Source organism: Phocoena phocoena, chromosome 8 (assembly GCF_963924675.1).
Source record: "Phocoena phocoena chromosome 8, mPhoPho1.1, whole genome shotgun sequence".
NCBI classification, from domain to species: domain Eukaryota; kingdom Metazoa; phylum Chordata; class Mammalia; order Artiodactyla; family Phocoenidae; genus Phocoena; species Phocoena phocoena.
In genome coordinates, this window is record NC_089226.1 from 66,926,719 (window position 1) to 66,946,325 (window position 19,607).

The following is a 19,607-nucleotide window of genomic DNA, read 5'->3' on the forward strand; positions in this document are numbered from 1 at the left end:
GATCTGTCCATTGGTGTAAGTGAAGTGTTAAAGTCCCCCACTATTATTGTGGTACTGTCAATTTCTTCTTTTATGGCTGTTAACATTTGCCTTATGTATTGAGGTGCTCCTTTGTTGGGTGCATATATATTTATAATTGTTTTTTCTTCTTCTTGGATTGATCTCTTGATCATTATGTAGTGTCCTTCCTTGTCTCTTGTAACATTCCTTATTTTAAAGTCTATTTTATCTGATATGAGTATTGCTACTTCAGCTTTCTTTTAACTTCCATTTGCATGGAATATCTTTTTCCATCCCCTCACTGTCAGCCTGTGTGTGTCCCTCTGTCTGAAGTGGATCTCTTGTAGACAGCATATATACGGGTCCTGTTTTTGTATTCATTCAGCAAGCCTGTGTCTTTTGGTTGGAGCATTTGATCCATTCACATTTAATGTAATTATCAATATGTATGTTCCTATTAACATTTTCTTAATTGTTTTGGGTTTTTGTAGGTTTTTTCTTCTCTTGTGTTTCCCACTTAGAGAAGTTCTTTTAGCATTTGTTTTAGATCTGGTTTGGTGGTGCTGAATTCTTTTAGCTTTTGCTTGTCTGTAAAGCTTTTGATTTCTCTTTTGAATCTGAATTAGATCCTTGCCGGGGAGAGTAATCTTCCCTTTCATCACTTTAAATATATCGTGGCTCTCCATTCTGGCTTTTAGAATTTCTGCTAAGAAATCAGCTGTGAACCTTATGGGAGTTCCCTTCTATGTTATTTGTCATTTTTCCCTTGTTGCTTGTAATAACTTGTCTTTAATTTTTGCCAGTTTGATTACTATGTGTCTCGGCTTGTTTCTCCTTGGGTTTATCCTGGCTGGTTCTCTGCGCTTCCCAGACTTGAGTGGCTATTTCCTTTCCCGTGTTAGGGAAATTTTCGACTATAATCTCTTCAAATATTTTCTTGGGTCCTTTCTCTCTCTCTTCTCCTTCTGACACCCCTATAATGTGAATGTTGGTGCATTTAATGTTGTCCCAGAGGTCTCTTAGACTGTCCTTATTCCTTTTCACTCTTTTTCTTTATTCTTTTCCATGGCATTGAATTCCACCATTCTGTCTTCCAGGTCACTTGTCCATTCTTCTGCCTCAGTTATTCTGCTATTGATTCCTTCTAGTGTATTTTTCATTTCAGTTATTGTATTGTTCATCTCTGTTTGTTTGTTCTTTAATGTTTCTAGGTGTTTGTTCTTTAATTCTTCCAGGTCTTTGTTGTACATTTTTTGCATCTTCTCGATCTTTGCCTCCATTCTTTTTCCAAGGTCCTGGATCATCTTCACTATCATTATTCTGAATTCTTTTTTTGAAAGGTTGCCTATCGCCCCTTCATTTAGTTGTTTTTATGGGGTTTTATCTTGTCCTTCATCTGGTACATAGTCCTCTGCCTTTTCATTTTGTCTGTCTTTCTGTGAATGTGGATTTTGTTCCACAGGCTACAGGATTGTAGTTCTTCTTGCTTCTGCTGTGTGCCCTCTTCTCATGAGGCTATCTAAGAGGCTTGTGCAAGCTTCCTGATGGAAGGGACTGGTGGTGGGTAGAACTGGGTGTTCCTCTGGTGGGCAGAGCTCAGTAAAACTTTAATCTGATTTTCTGCTGATGGGTGGGGCTGAGTCCCCTCCCTGTTGGTTGTTTGGCCTGAGGCGACCCAGCACTGGAGCCTGTAGGCTCTTCGGTGGGGCTAATGCCAAGGAGTACTTCCCAGAACTTCTGCTGCCAGTGTCCTTGTCCCCATGGTGAGCCACAGCCACCCCCCCACCTCTGCAGGAGACCCTCCAACACTAGCAGGTAGATGTGGTTCAGTCTCCTATGGGGTCACTGCTCCTTCCCCTGGGTCCTGATGCACACACTACTTTGTGTGTGCCCTCCAAGAGTGGAGTCTCTGTTTCCCCCAGTCTTGTTGAAGTCCTAAAGTCAAATCCCACTAGCCTTCAAAGTCTGATTCTCTGGGGATGCCTCTTCCCGTTGCTGGACCCCCAGGTTGGGAAGCCTGACGTGGGGCTCAGAACCTTCACTGCAGTGGGTGGACTTCTGTGGTATAAGTGTTCTTCAGTTTGTGAGTCACCCACCCAGCGGTTATGAGATTTGATTTTATTGTGATTGCACCCCTCCTACCATCTCATTGTGGCTTCTCCTTTGTCTTTGGATGTGGGGTATTTTTTTGGTGAGGTCCAGTGTCTTCCTGTCAATGATTGTTCAGCAGCTAGTTATGATTGCAGTGCTCTCTCAAGAAGGAGTGAGTGCACGTCCTTCTTCTCTGCCATCTTGAACCAATCCAGAACCATTGATTTTAAAACATACCAGTATAAGTACCACTCACAGAGAAAAAAGTACTTCAATTAAACTATTACCCAATGCTTTCTTATTGCTTAGAATTTTTATGTTCTACTTTTTGAAATTGCTCTTGTAGGTTCTTTTTTAATTTATTTTATTGAAGTATAGTTGATTTACAATGTTGTGTTAATTTCTGCTGTACAGCATCTTGTAGGCTTTTTGAGACATGGAAGTGACCACACTATGAAGAGCTATGACCAAGTTCACACACATGGAAGCAGTGATAACTCTTATACCTTCCACCTGGCTGTTGGTAGTTGTAGGATGCCATCAATTTTAAGACACAGCCTGATTTCAGGGATGTTAAAATGTGAAGTGTGTACATTAGAATTAGTGAAGTAGGACACGTCAAATTAGTTACCTTCCAGGTGGGTTTAAAAGGAAAGAACGTTCTTAAGACATAAATATGATTCAACAGGACACATATTGTACTACAAGAGTGTTCAAAACACCTTGGATAAGGACTTGGCCGCTGCCCAGGCAAGCACAAAGGCTTTCCAGTCAGGGTACAGGAATGTCTTTGGAGAAGAAGACAGAGGTGAAAAGAAGAGGGAAAACCTCAGAATGAGGAAAAAGAGCTCAAATATGACAAGCTGGGTTAAATGCCCTCCTTCTATGATCCTGGGATCTTATAATTTGGGGCTTCAAGACACAATCACAAGGTTTTCACAATACATACTGGCACCACCAGTGCCACCACCAGACGAGGAGGGGAGAGCAGCGTCCCTCACCTACTAGGTGCTCAGTATGGTGAGTGAGTGAGTGAATGTGTGAGTGCGTGGGTTAGGTCTGTCTGTGGCAAAGGTAACAGCTGTTCTCTTTTCCCTTGTCACCCTAGAGAAACTTGAGAGTGAGAAGCTGAACGTCGCTGAGGTCACCCAGTCAGAGATTGCCCAGAAGCAAAAGCTGCAGACTGTCCTGGAGAAGATCAATGAAACCCTGAAACTTCCTCCCAGGAGCATCAAGTGGAATGTAGACAGTGAGTTTTGCAAAGGAAGATAGGACTGTTACATGACACCTGTGGTTCCTACCGTGGAGTTTCCCCAGGAAGCTGCATCAATAAGCTGGGAGGCCCCGGATGGGTGCAAACTCATTTATCTCTGAGCGAGATATGCCTTTCCTTAGAAAGGAAGCTCATCATCCACATCTAAGGAAAGCTGAGAAAAACAGCAAAATGTCAAAATCTAGTGAGCCTTTTCTGTAAAAGGCTCTCTGTAGGAACCTCATGTGAGATTGGTGGAGAAGGAAGCTCCTACTCATTGAGCTACTTCTGAGTCTCAGCACAACCTTTTGAAAAAGCTCCTGTCTCCAGCTTGTTGAAGCTCTGGGAAGTGGAGATGCCCAGTTCAGGCAGCTGAGAAGCAGGGAGCAAGGACTTGGGTCTGTTCCAGTGCCCACGCCCTTCCTCTCACCCCCTTACTGCCCAGAGGGAGCAAAGATATGGCTAAGAGCATAGGCAATGGAATAGGATTTTAAAATTCAGGTTTTCGTGCTAGTATAGCTCAAGGATCTCAGAAAGTATAAACCGTTCATTCTTTTGCTGCCTCAAGGGCCTGGCTAATATGGACTTAATTGAGTCCATATCAGAGTCAACATGGAATCAGCAGATTTGGATGAATCCAGTAGCAACAACCTGTTTCCCATCGGGAGCCCAAAGTTGTTTTGTTCCTTGTAATAGAAAAAAGTATGAATTTAGATTAATGAAATGACTGAGATTGTGTTTCCTGCCTTTAAGCATTAAGGGGTTGAGTATTATATCTTATTGCATCTGATGTATACAGCTTAAAATGGACATCTTCCCCCACCACCACCACCAAAAACAAAACAAAAAAAAACACCTTTCAGACTTGGGAAAGAAAAGGGAATCTTCAGCTTTCCAAGTTAGAGATCCAGCAGCTGCCAATGGCAATCTCTTCAGCAGGTTCCTAACACCTGCCGTTGGAGGCGAGATGCCAAGCACCTCCTTCAGCACAATGACACCTTTGCTTGCACAGCGTGAAAAGCTGCCTCTAGCAGCACGCTGGGAACAGGGCATCCTCTGTGGAGCAGAGGAGACACCTGAGGGCAGGAGGAGGGGAGGCCACGGCTCTGGGCCCTAGATGCTGCCCCGTGTCCCAGGAATGCTAATAGTGTTCAGCGGGGGAGGGGAAAAGGGGCTGATCACTAGTTGGGGAAATGTATCTGCATTCTGGAAGTCCATAATAGTAATAAGCATTAAAGTCCTCTGATGGTGACCTCTGCTTAATTTTGTTTGATCCTGTTTCCCACTCCCTTGAGTATGGACCATCTCTATATACCACTCCAAAACAAAACCCCTTTTATCTTTCTTTTTTTTAATTGAAGTATAGTTGATTTACCATCTAATGTTGTGTTAATTTCTGCTGTACAGCAAAGTGACTCAGTTATACATATATACACATTCTTTTAAAAATTCTTTTCCATTATGGTTTATCACAGGATATTGAATATAGTTCCCTGTGCTATACAGTAAGACCTTGTTGTTTCAAAACACCTTTTCATTTATCATGGAACCCAATTTGGAAAATAGGAAGAACGGAATTGTTTTGTTTTCTTTGTTTTTAGACAACAGAAATTTATTTGCTCAGAGTCCTGGAAGCCACACATCTGAGATGAAGGTGTTGGTGGGTTGGTTCCTTCTGAGGGCTGCAAGGGAAGGATCTGTTACAGGCCTCTCTCCTTAGGTCTCAGAGGGCTAATTTCTTGCTGTATTTCTTCACATCATCTTCCTTCTATGCATGTCTCTTTGTCCAAATTTTCCCTTTTTTATAAGACACTTGTCATATTGGATTAGGGGCTCACCCTACTCCAATATGACCTCATCTTAACTAATCACGTCTGCAATGATTTTACAAATAAGGTCACATTCAGAGGGACTGGAGGTTAGGACTTCAACATATGAATTTGAGGCTGGGGGTCACATATCAACCCATAACATCTGATTGGTCTCCCACTTACCTCTCCAGCCACACATATACTTCATGCTTTCTCAGCCTCTCTTCGTCATCCATACACTGGCCTCATTTAAATGGGCCACAATATTCCCACCTTTCTAGAACCATTTCTGAAAGATATTTCCTTGATCTGAAACATTCTTCATCCCATCTTCCCCACCCCCAAACCATTTTGCCTGCCTTAAGAATGGAGTTTTTTAAAGCCACTTCAGAACCATTGTCTTCAGTGGCTTTGAATGATTTGTTTTGGGTTTGCATTCACTTTCATTTCTTATGGGGAAATGTGTAGGAGTAAAATAATCACCTGTATTACCACTCTCATCTGGCTGTTTTCGTTTTTTGGCATTACCGTCCACATCAATGCATATTTTTTCATATTTTTACTTGATGAAGGTATATACAAACTCACTTTGTCTTAAGGTTACATCATACACATCTTCTATATTCACATGTAGTCTTTGTAGTTATATATATATATATATTTTTTTTTTTTTTTTTTTTTTTTTTTTTTTTGCGGTACGTGGGCCTCTCACTGTTGTGGCCTCTCCCGTTGCGGAACACAGGCTCCGGACACGCAGGCTCAGTGGCCATGGCTCACGGGCCCAGCTGCTCCGCGGCATGTGGGATCTTCCCAGACTGGGGCATGAACCCGTGTCCCCTGCATCGGCAGGCGGACTCTCAACCACTGCACCACCAGGGAAGCCCTGTAGTTATAATTTTTGATAGCTGCTCTATTTCCTGGGGTAGATATTCCATAGTTAACTTAAACCCTATGCTGACATTGATCCTTTTAGGATGTTTTTCAGCTTATTGCTAATATCAGACAGGGCCGAGTTAAATGTTATGTTGTGACTCTTTTTGCTTCTCTTGAATTACTCGTCAGATAGATTTTTAGAACTGAGAGGAATTACTAGGTCAGAGGGAATAATTATCTCAGTGGCCAGCTCCCCGCGATGTCTCAGGGCTTCAGGCAGCAGTGGTTTCTGTGATAAGGAATGCAGCAGGCGCAACTCCAGGGCAGGCTCTGACACCTCCTCTCTCGGTTATCTTCCCTGGCTGTTTCTGGGGACATCATATCATCTTTCCGCTCAGGAAAAGGGTGGCAGAGACAGCTGCTGAGTTCCCAAGGTCCTTGATCCAGGGTTTTAGGGAGTTCTTCCTTTTCTATTTTTTGTTTTATTAGCAACAATAATTTTCATTATTGAAAACTTAGAAAATACAGATCAATTAAAAGAGATTTAAATAACATCTAATGAATTTATGTTGCTTGTATGCCTTGTACTAATCTAAACATTTTACATATTTTGAATCTTGCAATCTTCATTCAACCATCTGAGGTAAGAACTTTACTGTCCCCATTTTACAGATGGGAAAGTCAAGGCATAGAGAGGTTAAGAAACAGTGAGTGTAAGCTTCCTGAGGGCAAGGATTTTTGTCTCTTTACTGCTGTATCCCTAAAACCTGGAAAAGTGACTGGCAATATTAAGCACAATACTATTTGCTAAAGAAGTGTCATTGTCCAAGGTCACACGGGGTTGGGGGAAGTGGGGAGTGGTGGAGCCAGGAATGAGACCCAGAGAGTCTGGCTGCAGAGCCTGTGTACTAAGCCCACACATACTGCCCTCATGAGCTGCCTATCAGATACAGGCATTGTCAGCCTTATGGTGTGTTCCTTCAGGTCGTGTGTGTATGTGTGTGTGTGTGTGTGGGTGTGTAAGTGTAAGAAATAAATATATCAGTAAATGAATAAAATATGTGTATATACTTATATATAAAATATATTTTATTTTTACAAAGATGGTATCAACCTGTATATATTATTTAGAAGATGTATAGCTTTACAGATCATCCTTCTATATGTCACTTTTAATATTCTATGACATAGATTGGGTATATTATAATTTGCTTAACTAATGAAAGATTTTAAGATTTTTTCCCATTTTTTCACTAATATCAATACAGCCTGATGAGTTCTTTCTGCTCATAGACATAATTACTTCTTAAGGATGAATACCTAGGAGTGGTAGTTTAGGGCCAAAGAATATGTACATTTTAAGGTCCTATCCATATTGTCAAATTTCCTCCCCCCAAATTGTACCAGTTTCTGTTTCCACCACAATTCAAGTTTGGAGGACTGCTTCTAACTCAACAGCTCCTTTGAAATGGTCTCCCAGCACTGGAGTGACCCTCTTGGCACAGTGGCTGCAGGGCCCAGTTTATACAGCGGAGTCTTGGCTTCTCAATCCTGCTGTCATTCTGCATATTTTCATCCTGACTGGAGTGCAGGAGCACAGTGGCCCTGGGTTCTGCCTGGCCTCAGGGAGAAGACTCCCAGGAGATGTGCTGAGAGACGGCAATGATGAGAGTGCCCAGACATGCAAAGGTAGTTAGAAGTTTTCTTAATTGAAAAGATAACATGTCTTTATTCGAAAGAAACATTTGAAACAGGAAAAAAAATCTTTCAACTATAGCATAACTTTTTTTTTTTTTTAACTTTCCAAGTCTTGGCCACAAGTACGTTTGTGTGTGTGTGTGTGTGTGTGTGTGTGTGTGCATGCGTGCGTATTTGTGTATGTATGTGCATGTATATTTATATGTATATATGTATATATATATACAAATATGTGTATTTATATATGCATAAATCCATGAAAGTATATATTTACATTATTTCTAGTTCTCTTTGACATTATATTATTAATATTTATAGCTACATCGTCTTAATGATTTTCAGTGCATGCAAACTATTTCATTATGTGAATGCACCATAATTTATTAAAGCAGTGACTATTAAACCATGCTTGGCCCAACCTAGGGATTTGCAAGGAAAAACTCAGGCATCATTGAGGAGAAGAGAAGCAGCTGTGGGCGGGCTGTAGTTAGGACAAAGGGACCAGAGCAGTTGCACTGTTTTTTATCAGGTTTGCCTAATGGTTTTTAGAACAAAGGATTTCTCTGCTTAATTTTTAAAAATTTGAAAACCATCGTCTTTCATTTGGATATATGTGTTTCAGATTTTTTTTAAGGATAATATATTACACAATAATTAACATCTTTTTCTTTTCCATTATGGTTTATTACAGGATATCAAATATAGTTCCCTGTGCTATACAGTAGGACTTTGTTGTTTATCCATTCTATATATAATAATTTGCATATGCTAATCCAAAACTCCCAATCCATCCCTCCCCCACCCACCCTCCCCCTTGGCAACCACAAGTCTGTTCTCTAAGTCTGTGAGTCTGTTTCTGTTTCGTAGATAAGTTCATTTGTGTCATATTTTAGATACCACATATAAGTAATATCGTATGGTATTCATCTTTCTCTTTCTGACTTCACTTAGTATGATAATCTCTAGGTCCAGCCATGTTGCTGCAAATGGCATTATTTCATTCTTTTTTATGGATGAGTAGTATTCCATTTTGTGTGTGTGTGTGTGTGTGTGTATGTACACACACACACACACACACACACACACTATATCTTCTTTATCCATTCATCTATTGATACGCATTTAGGTTGTTTCTGTCTTGACTATTGTAAATAGTGCTGCTATGAATATAGGGGTGCATGTATCTTTTCAAATTATAGTTTTATCCGGATATATGCCCAGGAATGGGATTGCAGGATCATATGCGCACTCCATATTTAGGTTTTTGAGGAACCTCCATACTGTTCTCCATAGTGACAGCACCAATTTACATTCCCACCAACGGTGTAGGAGGGTTCCCTTTTCTCTACACCCTCTCCAGCATTTATTAATTAACAACTTTTTATACATAGCATGTATGTCTGTGAGAGAGAGATAGAGAAAGAAACTGTGTAATTATTTCTCTTGAAAAAATACCCAGGAGGGCAGAGCACTCATTGAAAGAGTCTAACATCTGTATGGTGCCTACAACATAGCCCTACTTTGCTTATGAAGACAGTCAAGGTAACATACAGTGTCCCCAGTGTGTGAGAACAACCTTTCTTACCACTGCTTTTCCAGCATTATGTTTTGTCATTAAAGGGGAGAGGTAGCAAATATCCTTACAACCCTCAGTGATGGGACTGATGCAGTGGCAGTTCTGACCAGAAGAGCAAACCCGGTTTTTGCCTCTGTCCATCATGTCAGTGGGTCAGTCCATGCCAGGTGCCTTTTTTGAGGCTATAACTGTGGGTGATACTTAGTTGGCAAAGCCCAAAATCCCAGAAGTAAACACTTCTTCTGTAAGGCTACGAGTTAGGAGCAGCTCATCTGCTATTTGATGGTGGCATTGAGCTGCTGTTCATAGTCAGTGGAAAAACTTCTTTGAAGCAGCAGTGATAACAGGAAACTCTAGTGAGTCCCCAAGGATTGTCTGGATCAGTTCCTTTTCTTGGTGATTTCTCAAAGCTTCTGTTAGAGTGGATTCATTCATCCCAGGGCAGACAGAATGACACCCTAATAATGGGCCCAGTTCATGCTAACTACACAAAATGGACAATTTTTTGCTCTTTCCTTAAATGCCCCCTGTAATGAGAGCCATAACGCTGGTAGGACTGTGAAGGCAGGTAAAGTATCTGGGGACTCTTCCCTTTTATGAAAGGAAGGGGAGAAAGTTGACATTAATTGCCTAGATGCCAGGTACTTTCTCATAAGTGATAATAGAAAATATCAATCATTCCTAGGCATTGCTATGTACTAGGAGCTTTGCCAACATTATGTCTGGAAATTCTTACTACCCATATTTCTGCATAGGTACTGTTATCCCCATGTGTGAGGTTGAACAGACTGAGGCTCAGGGACCTTAAGTGGCCTACCTAAGGTCATATACTCAGTAAATAAATGGTAGAGTTGTCAAGTCAGAACTCAAGCTCCCGTTGGCCAACACTGTGTGTGCCTGTTACATCACAGTCTTTTTCTCCTCTCATCTACTGAGAAAACTACAACTCAGTAGTTGCCCAGCCTTCTCCAGCATAAATGACCTAACATCTGGCACACAGCTTAGCTATAGAAGCCACCTGGGTCATGAACATGCCCTCCCAGCTATTGCCCAGAGGGCATTGCCTGCACTGACTATATATGGCACTCAAGAGAGCAACAAAGTCCTTTAGATGTCTCTCATTGCCTTCCTCCAGGTGTCTTAAAGCCCTGAACAAAGGAAGGGATCCAGTGTCCTGACTCAGTGTCCATTGATTGAGGGCCTGCTTTGTGTAGAGCCTTGGGACAAGGGTAGTGGTGATAACCTACAGAGTTCACAGTCAGATGGGAAGGGAGAGGGGGTTCAGCAGACATGGTTATCAGCACAGAGTGCACAAGAACATGGGGGTGGCAGAGGGCTGACCAGAACTCAGAATTCAGCTGTTGTCAGGGTCCCGATGGGAACCTTGGATTAGAGTGGAGAAGCACAACTTTGCCGTCCAGCAATAACATGATCTAAGAAGCAGATCCACGGGACCTGGCTGAGAACCGAGGGGTCCCAGGGTGAGGCCCGTGATGACCAAGCGTGTCCCCTGACCCATAGGGGTGGGATGAAAGGGGCATTGGGTGTGTTACTGCTACACTCTGGAGATCTGCGTATATCTGCCGAGAACCTAGAAGAAGATTCTCTAATTTATAAATCATCTTTTATTTCAGCTGTTCACGCCAAGAGCCTGGTAGCCATCTTGCATCTGCTGGTTGCTCTGTCCCAGTATTTCCGGGCACCAATCCGACTCCCAGATCATGTTTCCATCCAAGTGGTTGTGGTCCAGGTAAGTTAGAAACCACTAAAAACATCTGCACCCTTAAAGGGGTGCAGGGGCTAAGCTCCTGTGAGAGCCAAGGCACACTGGGTAGCTTGCTAGAAGGAACGCTGAATGAATGCTGAGTGTGTCTGGGTGTGCCATATGCTGGGAGGCATGTGAGTGAGCTTTCTGATGCATGTGGGCTTATCCCTGATATGTGTGCAAAGGGTGGAAGAGCGTGTGCTTCTGTCTGGGACAGGCTTGTGTGGGACGTGTGCCTGGGGTTTACATGCTTTCCTCAGGAGAGTGCCTGTGTAATGTATATCTGAGAGTGTGTTGTATGTATTTGTGAGGTCTTTTTTTTTTTTTTAACATCTTTATTGGGGTATAATTGTTTTACAATGGTGTGTTAGTTTCTGCTTTATAACAAAGTGAATCAGTTATACGTATACATATATCCCCATATCTCTTCCCTCTTGCGTCTCCCTCCCTCCCACCCTCCCTATCCCAACCCTCTAGGCGGTCACAAAGCACCGAGCTGATATCCCTGTGCTATGCGGCTGCTTCCCACTAGCTATCTATTTTATGTTTGGTAGTGTATATATGTCCATGCCACTCTCTCACTTTGTCACAGCTCACCCTTCCCCCTCCCCATATCCTCAAGTCCGTTCTCCAGTAAGTCTGTGTCTTTATTCCTGTCTTACCCCTAGGTTCTTCATGACATTTTTTTTCTGAAATTCCATATATATGTGTTAGCATATGGTATTTGTCTTTCTCTTTCTGACTTACTTCACTCTGTGTGACAGACTCTGGGTCCATCCACCTCATTACAAATAGCTCAATTTCGTTCTGTTTTATGGCTGAGTAATATTCCATTGTATATATGTGCCACATCTTCTTTATCCATTCATCCGATGATGGACACTTAGGTTGCTTCCATCTCCGGGCTATTGTAAATAGAGCTGCAATGAACATTGTGGTACATGACTCTTTTTGAATTATGGTTTACTCAGGGTATATGCCCAGTAGTGGGATTGCTGGGTCATATGGTAGTTCTATTTGTAGTTTTTTGAGGAACCTCCATACTGTTCTCCATACTAGCTGTACCAATTCACATTCCCACCAGCAGTGCAGGTCTGTGTAGTAGGATTGAGAGGCTGTATCCCTGTGTGTGTGTGTGTCCTACCAGACGGCGAGAATCTTTTTTTTTTTTTTTTAAGTAATGCAGCCTCATGCTCCAGTGTCTACAGTATGGAGCCCCAGAAGTGGGATCATGGGGTCATAGGCCTGTGGATTTTAAATGTTGGTAGAGTTGTCGATTGTTTGGGCTGCCTTATTTATTTATTTATTTATTTATTTATTTATGGCTGCACTGGGTCCTCATTGCTGCGCGTGGGCTTTCTCTAGTTGCGGCAAGCGGGGGCTATTCTTCATTGCAGTGCATGGGCTTCTCACTGCAGTGGCTTCTCTTTCTGCAGAGCACGGGCTCTAGAGCGCAGGCTCAGTAGTTGTGGTCAACAGGCTTAGTTGCTCCGTGGCATGTGGGATCTTCCAGGACCAGGGCTCAAACCCATGTCCCCTGCATTGGCAGGTGGATTCTTAACCACTGCGCCACCAGGGAAGCCCGAGACTCGTTTTTTGGTTAAACAAACAATGCACAGTTATTGAGAAGAAGCAAGTATCTGTGCATGTGTACATGTGTGTATTTGAGAGAGACCCTGACAGGCCGTGCCTGTGTTGAGGGCACTGCCGATTTTCACCTGCCCAGAGAAGCATAAGTCATTTTTTCCAGATTGTTGGATGGAATTTCCATTCACACATGGCTGTGTGATTTCCACAATGAGGGGATGCTCTCTCCCTGTGACTATCTCATTCTGCTCCTAACCCCATTAGATACTCAAATTCAATTTTATTTTCCAACTTTACGCCCGTGAGCAAAAGGTCGTCATTTTGTTGGCTTCTGTTCTTTTCCAAATAAACATGCTACAAGGGAGAACGTCCCTTATGAGCAGCTCCCTGGCTATCCAAGGTTATCCAGGGTTCTGTCTGGCAACTCTGCCACCCCTTGGTGAGGAAGAGCCCGGAGGGCAGGTAGGCTTTGCCTGAGAGGAGAGGCCAGGCCAGGCCAGCTTCCAGGACAGAAGGGCTGAGCTTTCAGGGATCAGAAGTGAATGGGGGAGGGGAGGAGGACATGGGGGTGCTGCTCAGCCAATGCCCTAATGAAAAAGTATTTCTTCCAGCACCTGGGTACTTAACTTGCTAAACGTCAAGGGGGTATAATAGGAAGATGACACCTTGGCCCTGCCTGCCCAGAGACAGGACTCTACATAAGCTGCAGAGAGGGCTATCAGAAGCCCCTTGTCAATGCAAACGCGTGTGGTTCCGACACTAAGTGCAACTGACTGAAAGAGACTAATTGGCTTCATTTATTGGGCTGTCAACCATGTCAGGCATGGCACTAAGCATTTTATGAATATGTGGCCAGCCCAGAGCATCCTGGTACATGCATCTTCCTAGTGAATGCAGGCCATCTCTATTGTGTCATTTATTAACAACCAATAAAGTGTGAATCCATTTCATTATATTTTTTAAAACTATGATTCAGGATTGGCGAGGGTTGGGGGGGAAACAGTGGTCACTGGAAGCCCATGTCTCATGCCTTATTTTGAGCTCAATTATAGGCCATCAGAAGGCTGTTGCTGGTTTAATTTCCACTGCAGGCAGTTTTGTTAGCGTGAGGGAGGAAGGAGGAGGCATTACATAAAATGGCATCAAGGTATGTCAGGGTTTATGGGGTGTTTTGCGTTATCAAGTTAAACAGGCACAGAAGCAAGACTCAGAATTGGCTGTAAGACACTGACTGAACTACAGAGAGAGTTCTTCAGGGAACAGTGGATCGAAATGAATCAGGACGCTGTGTGAGGTGTCATTGAACCCGGATTTCTTTTCCATTCTGTGTACCAGCATTTAATTCTGCATGTAGTCGAAGATGAGGTTTGATGTCTGTGAACAGCCTCGCAAGACAAGGACACAGATTCCATTAGCCCTGTGTGAAAATTTTACATATGTTGAAGCTGAATTTGGAAAACGTCCTGGTTTATCCACACTAGATCTTTTTTCAATGGTATTTTAATGTTTTTCTTCCTTTTTTGCTTTGATAGTTCATTCTTCTTAATCTAATCCAGATACAGTCATGGCCTTTATCCAGCTCTACCTTTCCTTCTGTAAAAGTATTTTGCAAGGACGCTAGTTTCTGTGGCTATTGGGAATGTGAAGAAAAGGTTGTGGAAGTTCGGGCAGGAGGGTCGAGAAGGCAGATTTCAGCTGAAACACTAATGCTTGGAGGATCCCTCTTGACACATCTCAGTCTTTGTGGAAGATGGATTTGCTCTGACAGCCTCTTGCCCTGTCCAGACTGCCTTCCAAACGTCTGGTAACTGATTGTGTAGGAACGTGATAAATGCATCTCCCTCCTCACCCCCATCAGAAGGCCTTCCTGAACGCCAGCACTCCTTCATCGGTTCCCACGCCCACACAGTGAGGTTTAAACTCCAGACCAGCACTCAACTGACCAAGGGCAGCCACTGTCCCTCCAAACGGCCTCCTGAACACGCCTGTGCTCTCCTATTCTGCCTTTTTGCTCCGGCCATTCCTCCCACTGAAGAGGTCTCTCCTCTGTGTCCAGCCAAATCCTAGCTGTCCGCTAAGTTCCAGCTCAAGAACCCCTCCCCCTGGAAGGTGTCCCTGACCCTCTCAGCCGAACGTACTTGTTCCTGTCCTGCACTCAGCACTTCCTCTCTGCAAGGGGCCACCATGTAATTAATTATCCATGACACGTTTGAGAGGGAAAGGGGATCCTACTCTAATAATTGAGCTGGACCAGGAGGACTGTCTGGGGAAAACTGTTCTTGCATACCTGTTCATCTACGCCATTTTACTCTAAGTTCCTTAAGGTCCAAAACTATGTCATATGTTCCACAGTGTTTGCTAAGTCCAACACAGTGGCTTGTACAGAGAAGGCACTGATTAATGAAACAGAGAAGAAAGAGAATGAATTGATGGGAAGGGGTAGACAGATGATGGATGGATGCATGGGTGGATGGATGGGCAGATGGGTGGGTGGATGGATGGATGGGTGGGTGGGTGGGTGGATGGATGGCAGTTTGGGTGGGCGGATGGGTGGGTGGATGGACCTCCAAAGTGCCTACGCTTTTCTCAGAGAGTAAGCTAGTCACCCAAGGACTATACTACTTACTTAAAAGCTCTTCTAGTTAAACGTTTTTTGAAAATTCTCCCTCTGAATTCTCCAAGTTGACCTCAGTTCTTCCACCCCAGCCGCCCCAGTTAAATGTGTTTCTCTGCTTCCCTCCGTGGCCCCAGCTGGAGGGCAGACACACCCTGGCCCTCATTTCCATTTGGTTTACTGTGGATTTCTCCAGGAGGCAAACAGTGTGCTTCCAGCAGAATGTCTTCCAATAAAGAAAGAAAAGATTCACCATCCAAGAAACAGCCGACTTGTTTGGAAAAAACACTAATTGCACTTAAGTATGAATGGTACAGTCCAGTCCCAGGAAATCAGGAGCCTCATTTCACTTCTAGCAGTATCTCGTCTCTGGATCCATTTCTTAAACGCCAGTAACTTTCTAAGTATCAGGAATGCTAATCAGTTTTTTGTATTTTTCTAATGCATATTTCTCTCTCTTCCTCCCACCCCCGTTTTCAGAAACGAGAAGGAATCCTCCAGTCTCGGCAAATCCAAGAGGAAATAACTGGTAACACAGAGTATGTCAACAGCATTGTTGCCAGCGATTCTGTAATGGAACACAGATGTTTCTCCGAAATTCATCCATTTGCTGATATTTAGTTTTCATTTATTGGGATTGCAAGAGGGATTAGACTTCAGCCAATGATTATAGTTTAGCCTTTTCCGTGCATTCAAAACATGCCTCTCAATGCTTAAGGTACAAACTTGGGTGGGGAAGTGGGGAGAGGGAATTAACTGTGATTGAAAAATTCTAATTTTGTGGCACTCCAGGAAAGAGTGTGCCCGAAAAAGCCAACCAGCATGAAATCATCATGCCATAAACATGGGGTTGAATTTAAATTGTTAACCTTCAAAAGGACATTTTTCTTCCTTTTCTGAATCTGATTTATATGGTCACATGCCATGACCCAGAAAGCCCCTCTCTACCTTAGGGTGGTGGATTGTTTGGGGTTTCTTTTTTGTTTGTTTTTTTTTTTTCATTTACATTAAGAAATTGGAATATCAGAACATGTAAGAGTTTTGTCATGGGAAAGAGAAGTTTTGTTCTCAAGCAGAAAGAGCAGGACGGTCGGTGTGAGTGGGTCTGAGATCCCTGGGCAGGCTTGAGCCCTGGCCGCACGCAAAACCGGGCAAAATTTGTTCGTATCATCTCCTGCTCCCCTAACTCTCCTCTATATTCCTTTGAACAAGAAGAGCAAGTGGAAAGAGCAGGGGCACATGAAGCAATGATTACACCTTCTAAAACCCCACACCCCAAAGGTGGAGGAGGAAACTGTCCTTGGTCTACCTGGCTTGAACTCCACGTTCATCATTCTTCCCAGTACACTACCCACAAGTCATTGTTTAATAGGTGACAGATGTATAGTTGGAATAAACCAACATAATAAGAACCAAAAACGTATTGAGAAAAAAAATGTATTGAGCACTTAGTATATAGTAGAAATTATGCTAAAATCTTTCTATATATTAAATCATTTAATGCTCACAACATCTGATTGAGTTGTTTACCATTTTATCCTCATTTTAAGGATAAGTGACCTGAAACCCAGAGAGGTTCGGTAGCTTGCCCAAAGTCACACAGCAAGCAAATGGCTTTGTAAGATTTAAAACTAAGTAGTCTGACCCTAATGCTCGTGCTCCTAATACTTTGCTGCTTCACTCTATGAGCATGGTTCCAGTTCCTGCCCTCTTTGAGAAAACCTATTCTAGGTCAATGGCAGGTGCAGCTTGGGTGGGTATCACAGGATGGACAGGAGAGAGCCCAACCTGACCTCCCCAAGCCGATGCCCTCAGCAACTTGGGCAGTGAAATGCCACATTGAGATGGTACCTGAGCTCTGCTCCTAAAACATGGTTGGGAATCCTGAATCTCTGAGTCCAATATTCTTTCTCAACTGTAAGCAATAATGTGAGTTTATTTAAGGCAAGAAATAGTCCTTTATGCATCACTTATACCAGGCTTTATGCAAACACCAGTAAATCTATAAAGCAGAGGGGGAAAATAGGTGGTAATGTGGTAAAGACCACCCATAGTTGGAGACTTAGTACAGAATAAAATGCCAAGGAAGGAAGCTTGGGGGGATCTGCCACCAAGGGTGAGGAGAGAAAAGTCACACTGCTTTCTTTTTCCTTTTCCCGCAGGGCTCTTTCTGGAAGGCATGGTGAGTTGCATAAGAGTGTCCTCTGTCGCTGCTGACTGCCAATGGGGTCTAGTTAATTCTGTAGCAGCTGGGAAGAACAGGCACTCAGCTTGATTCCTGCATGTGTGTCTGTGCCAACCTGGTGACAGGGCCAGTCGGTAGGGAGGGTCAGCGCACTGGTGGGAAGAGGAAAAGTAACCACAGCTGCAGTCCTCTTGCAAGTAACAAGACCACTGACACTGCTGGGCTTCTGGATGGGTCCTAGGCATTTGCAGGGAAGTCTTGCTCTAAGCATATTGTGGAAGTAAAGCAAGAGGTGTACGTATGCGCTCGGGACTGTACCCTCTCCCCACTCTGTCCAGCCCTTGTCGAAGGTGCCTTTTTCCTCATCACACCTCCTACCTCTCTGGTTTCCCAGAACTTTGGGTGTGTTTATAAGGTCTGTGAATGTCCAAGATCACAATCACCATTCTGGCCGTCTCAGATTTACTCATCAAGAGTAGGAGAGGCTGGTGGCGCAGTGGTTGAGAGTCCGCCTGCCGATGCAGGGGACGCGGGTCCGTGCCCCGGTCTGGGAAGATCCCACATGCTGCGGAGCGGCTGTGCCCGTGAGCCATGGCCGCTGAGGCTGCGCGTAGGAGCCTGTGCTCTGCAACGGGAGAGGCCACAGCAGTGAGAGGCCCGCGTACCACAAAAAAAAAAAAAAAAAAAAAAAAAAGAGTAGGAAAGGCAGCCCAGGACCACGAACCCTCCCAGCCCCGGTTCCTCTTAGAGATTTCTCATTCCCAGTCACAGATCCCTCCGCTATTTCACCTCTCAGATCAGAGGACCAGGGGGGCTATAGCAAGAAAAATCCCTGCAGGGAGAATGGCTTCGCTATTTTCTATGATTCTGTATTTACTGTGGATAATATATTGAAATATTCCAATCATTCTATTATTTATTTTATTTATTTATTATTTTTGGCTGCATTGGGTCTTGGTTCCGTGGGCTTTCTGTAGTTGCCGCGAGGCATGTGGAACCCATGTCCCCTGCATTGGCAGGCGGATTCTTAACCACTGCGCCACCAGGGAAGCCCCCAATCATTCTAATAATAACTCAGATCAGCAGATACTTCAGAGTTTACAGAGAATGTACTTTCTTGTCTTTCATCCTCATAACCCACCTAGGGGAGGTTCATGTTCAGTGGGCCTTTTTTCTATTATTATTTTTGGCTGCGTTTTGGCATGCGGGATGCTAGTTCCCTGACCAGGAATCGAACCTGTGCCCTCCACAATGGAAGCGCAGGGTGTTAACCACTGGCCTGCCAGGGAAGTACCCAGTGGGCATTTTATGGAAGAGGAAAGTGAGGCTAAAAGGATTGAAGTGACCTGATCCCTCAAGAGGGGGAGCTCCCCTTCTGTCCTGGGGCTCTGTACCTCCCAATCCGCTTATCTGCCCTCTGCCAGGAAGTATGTCTTGGGCACGCTGGTTTTGAAAATTAGGGAGTGATTTGATATTTGGATGACATTCTGCTTCCAAAAAGCTTCAGAAACACTTTAGAATCATGACTAAGTCATGATATCAAAGAATACAAATAGTAAAGAGAAATGACCGGTTCCAAGTCAGACTGCCCACCAGAGCTCCTGAACCCCAGCTCAAAGAGGGCTGATGTCGAGGGTGGATACACACACACCTACATCTACACAGAGAGAAAAAGGCCCCTAAGATAAGAATCAACCCCAAATCTCTGCCCAAACCCAGTTTCCCAGCACAGTCTCATATCCCAAAGAATTCCCACCTGGAGCTGCCCATGTGGCCTGTAGAGGCTCGTGGCTGGGACCTGGGTTGGCATCAGCTCTGGGCCCTACTTTACATTTTCCTCTTTTTTCAGAACGTGATGCCTTTGACACCTTGTTTGACCACGCACCAGACAAGCTGAACGTGGTGAAAAAGGTGGGAAAGAGGTGCCTGAGAGGGAGGGAGGGAGGGAGAGAGGGGGAGAGGGAGGGAGGGAGGGAGGGAGGGGAGCGAGATGTAGGAAAACATTAGGAAAACCCACCCCCTGCAGTTTGCAAGCTTCCCGAAACTGGTGTCATCACCAGACCACCACAAACACAGAGCTTTCCTGCTTGATGTCCGTTTTACCTGTCTTGTTTTCACTGGATGCCTTATCCAGTCCCTTTCTTCTCCCATTGGG

At 43.9% G+C, this 19,607-nt stretch overlaps 1 protein-coding gene across 1 annotated transcript in view; it reads left to right on the plus strand.

The window, feature by feature from the left end:
• Nucleotides 1–19,607, plus strand: part of PARVA (parvin alpha) — a 180,878-nt gene that overhangs the window by 131,076 nt on the left and 30,195 nt on the right. The window contains exons 5-9 of the mRNA XM_065881875.1: nt 3,200–3,340; nt 10,936–11,051; nt 15,748–15,806; nt 17,430–17,449; nt 19,302–19,363. Coding sequence (XP_065737947.1) covers nt 3,200–3,340; nt 10,936–11,051; nt 15,748–15,806; nt 17,430–17,449; nt 19,302–19,363 — 398 coding nt within the window. The remainder of the gene's footprint in view (nt 1–3,199; nt 3,341–10,935; nt 11,052–15,747; nt 15,807–17,429; nt 17,450–19,301; nt 19,364–19,607) is intronic.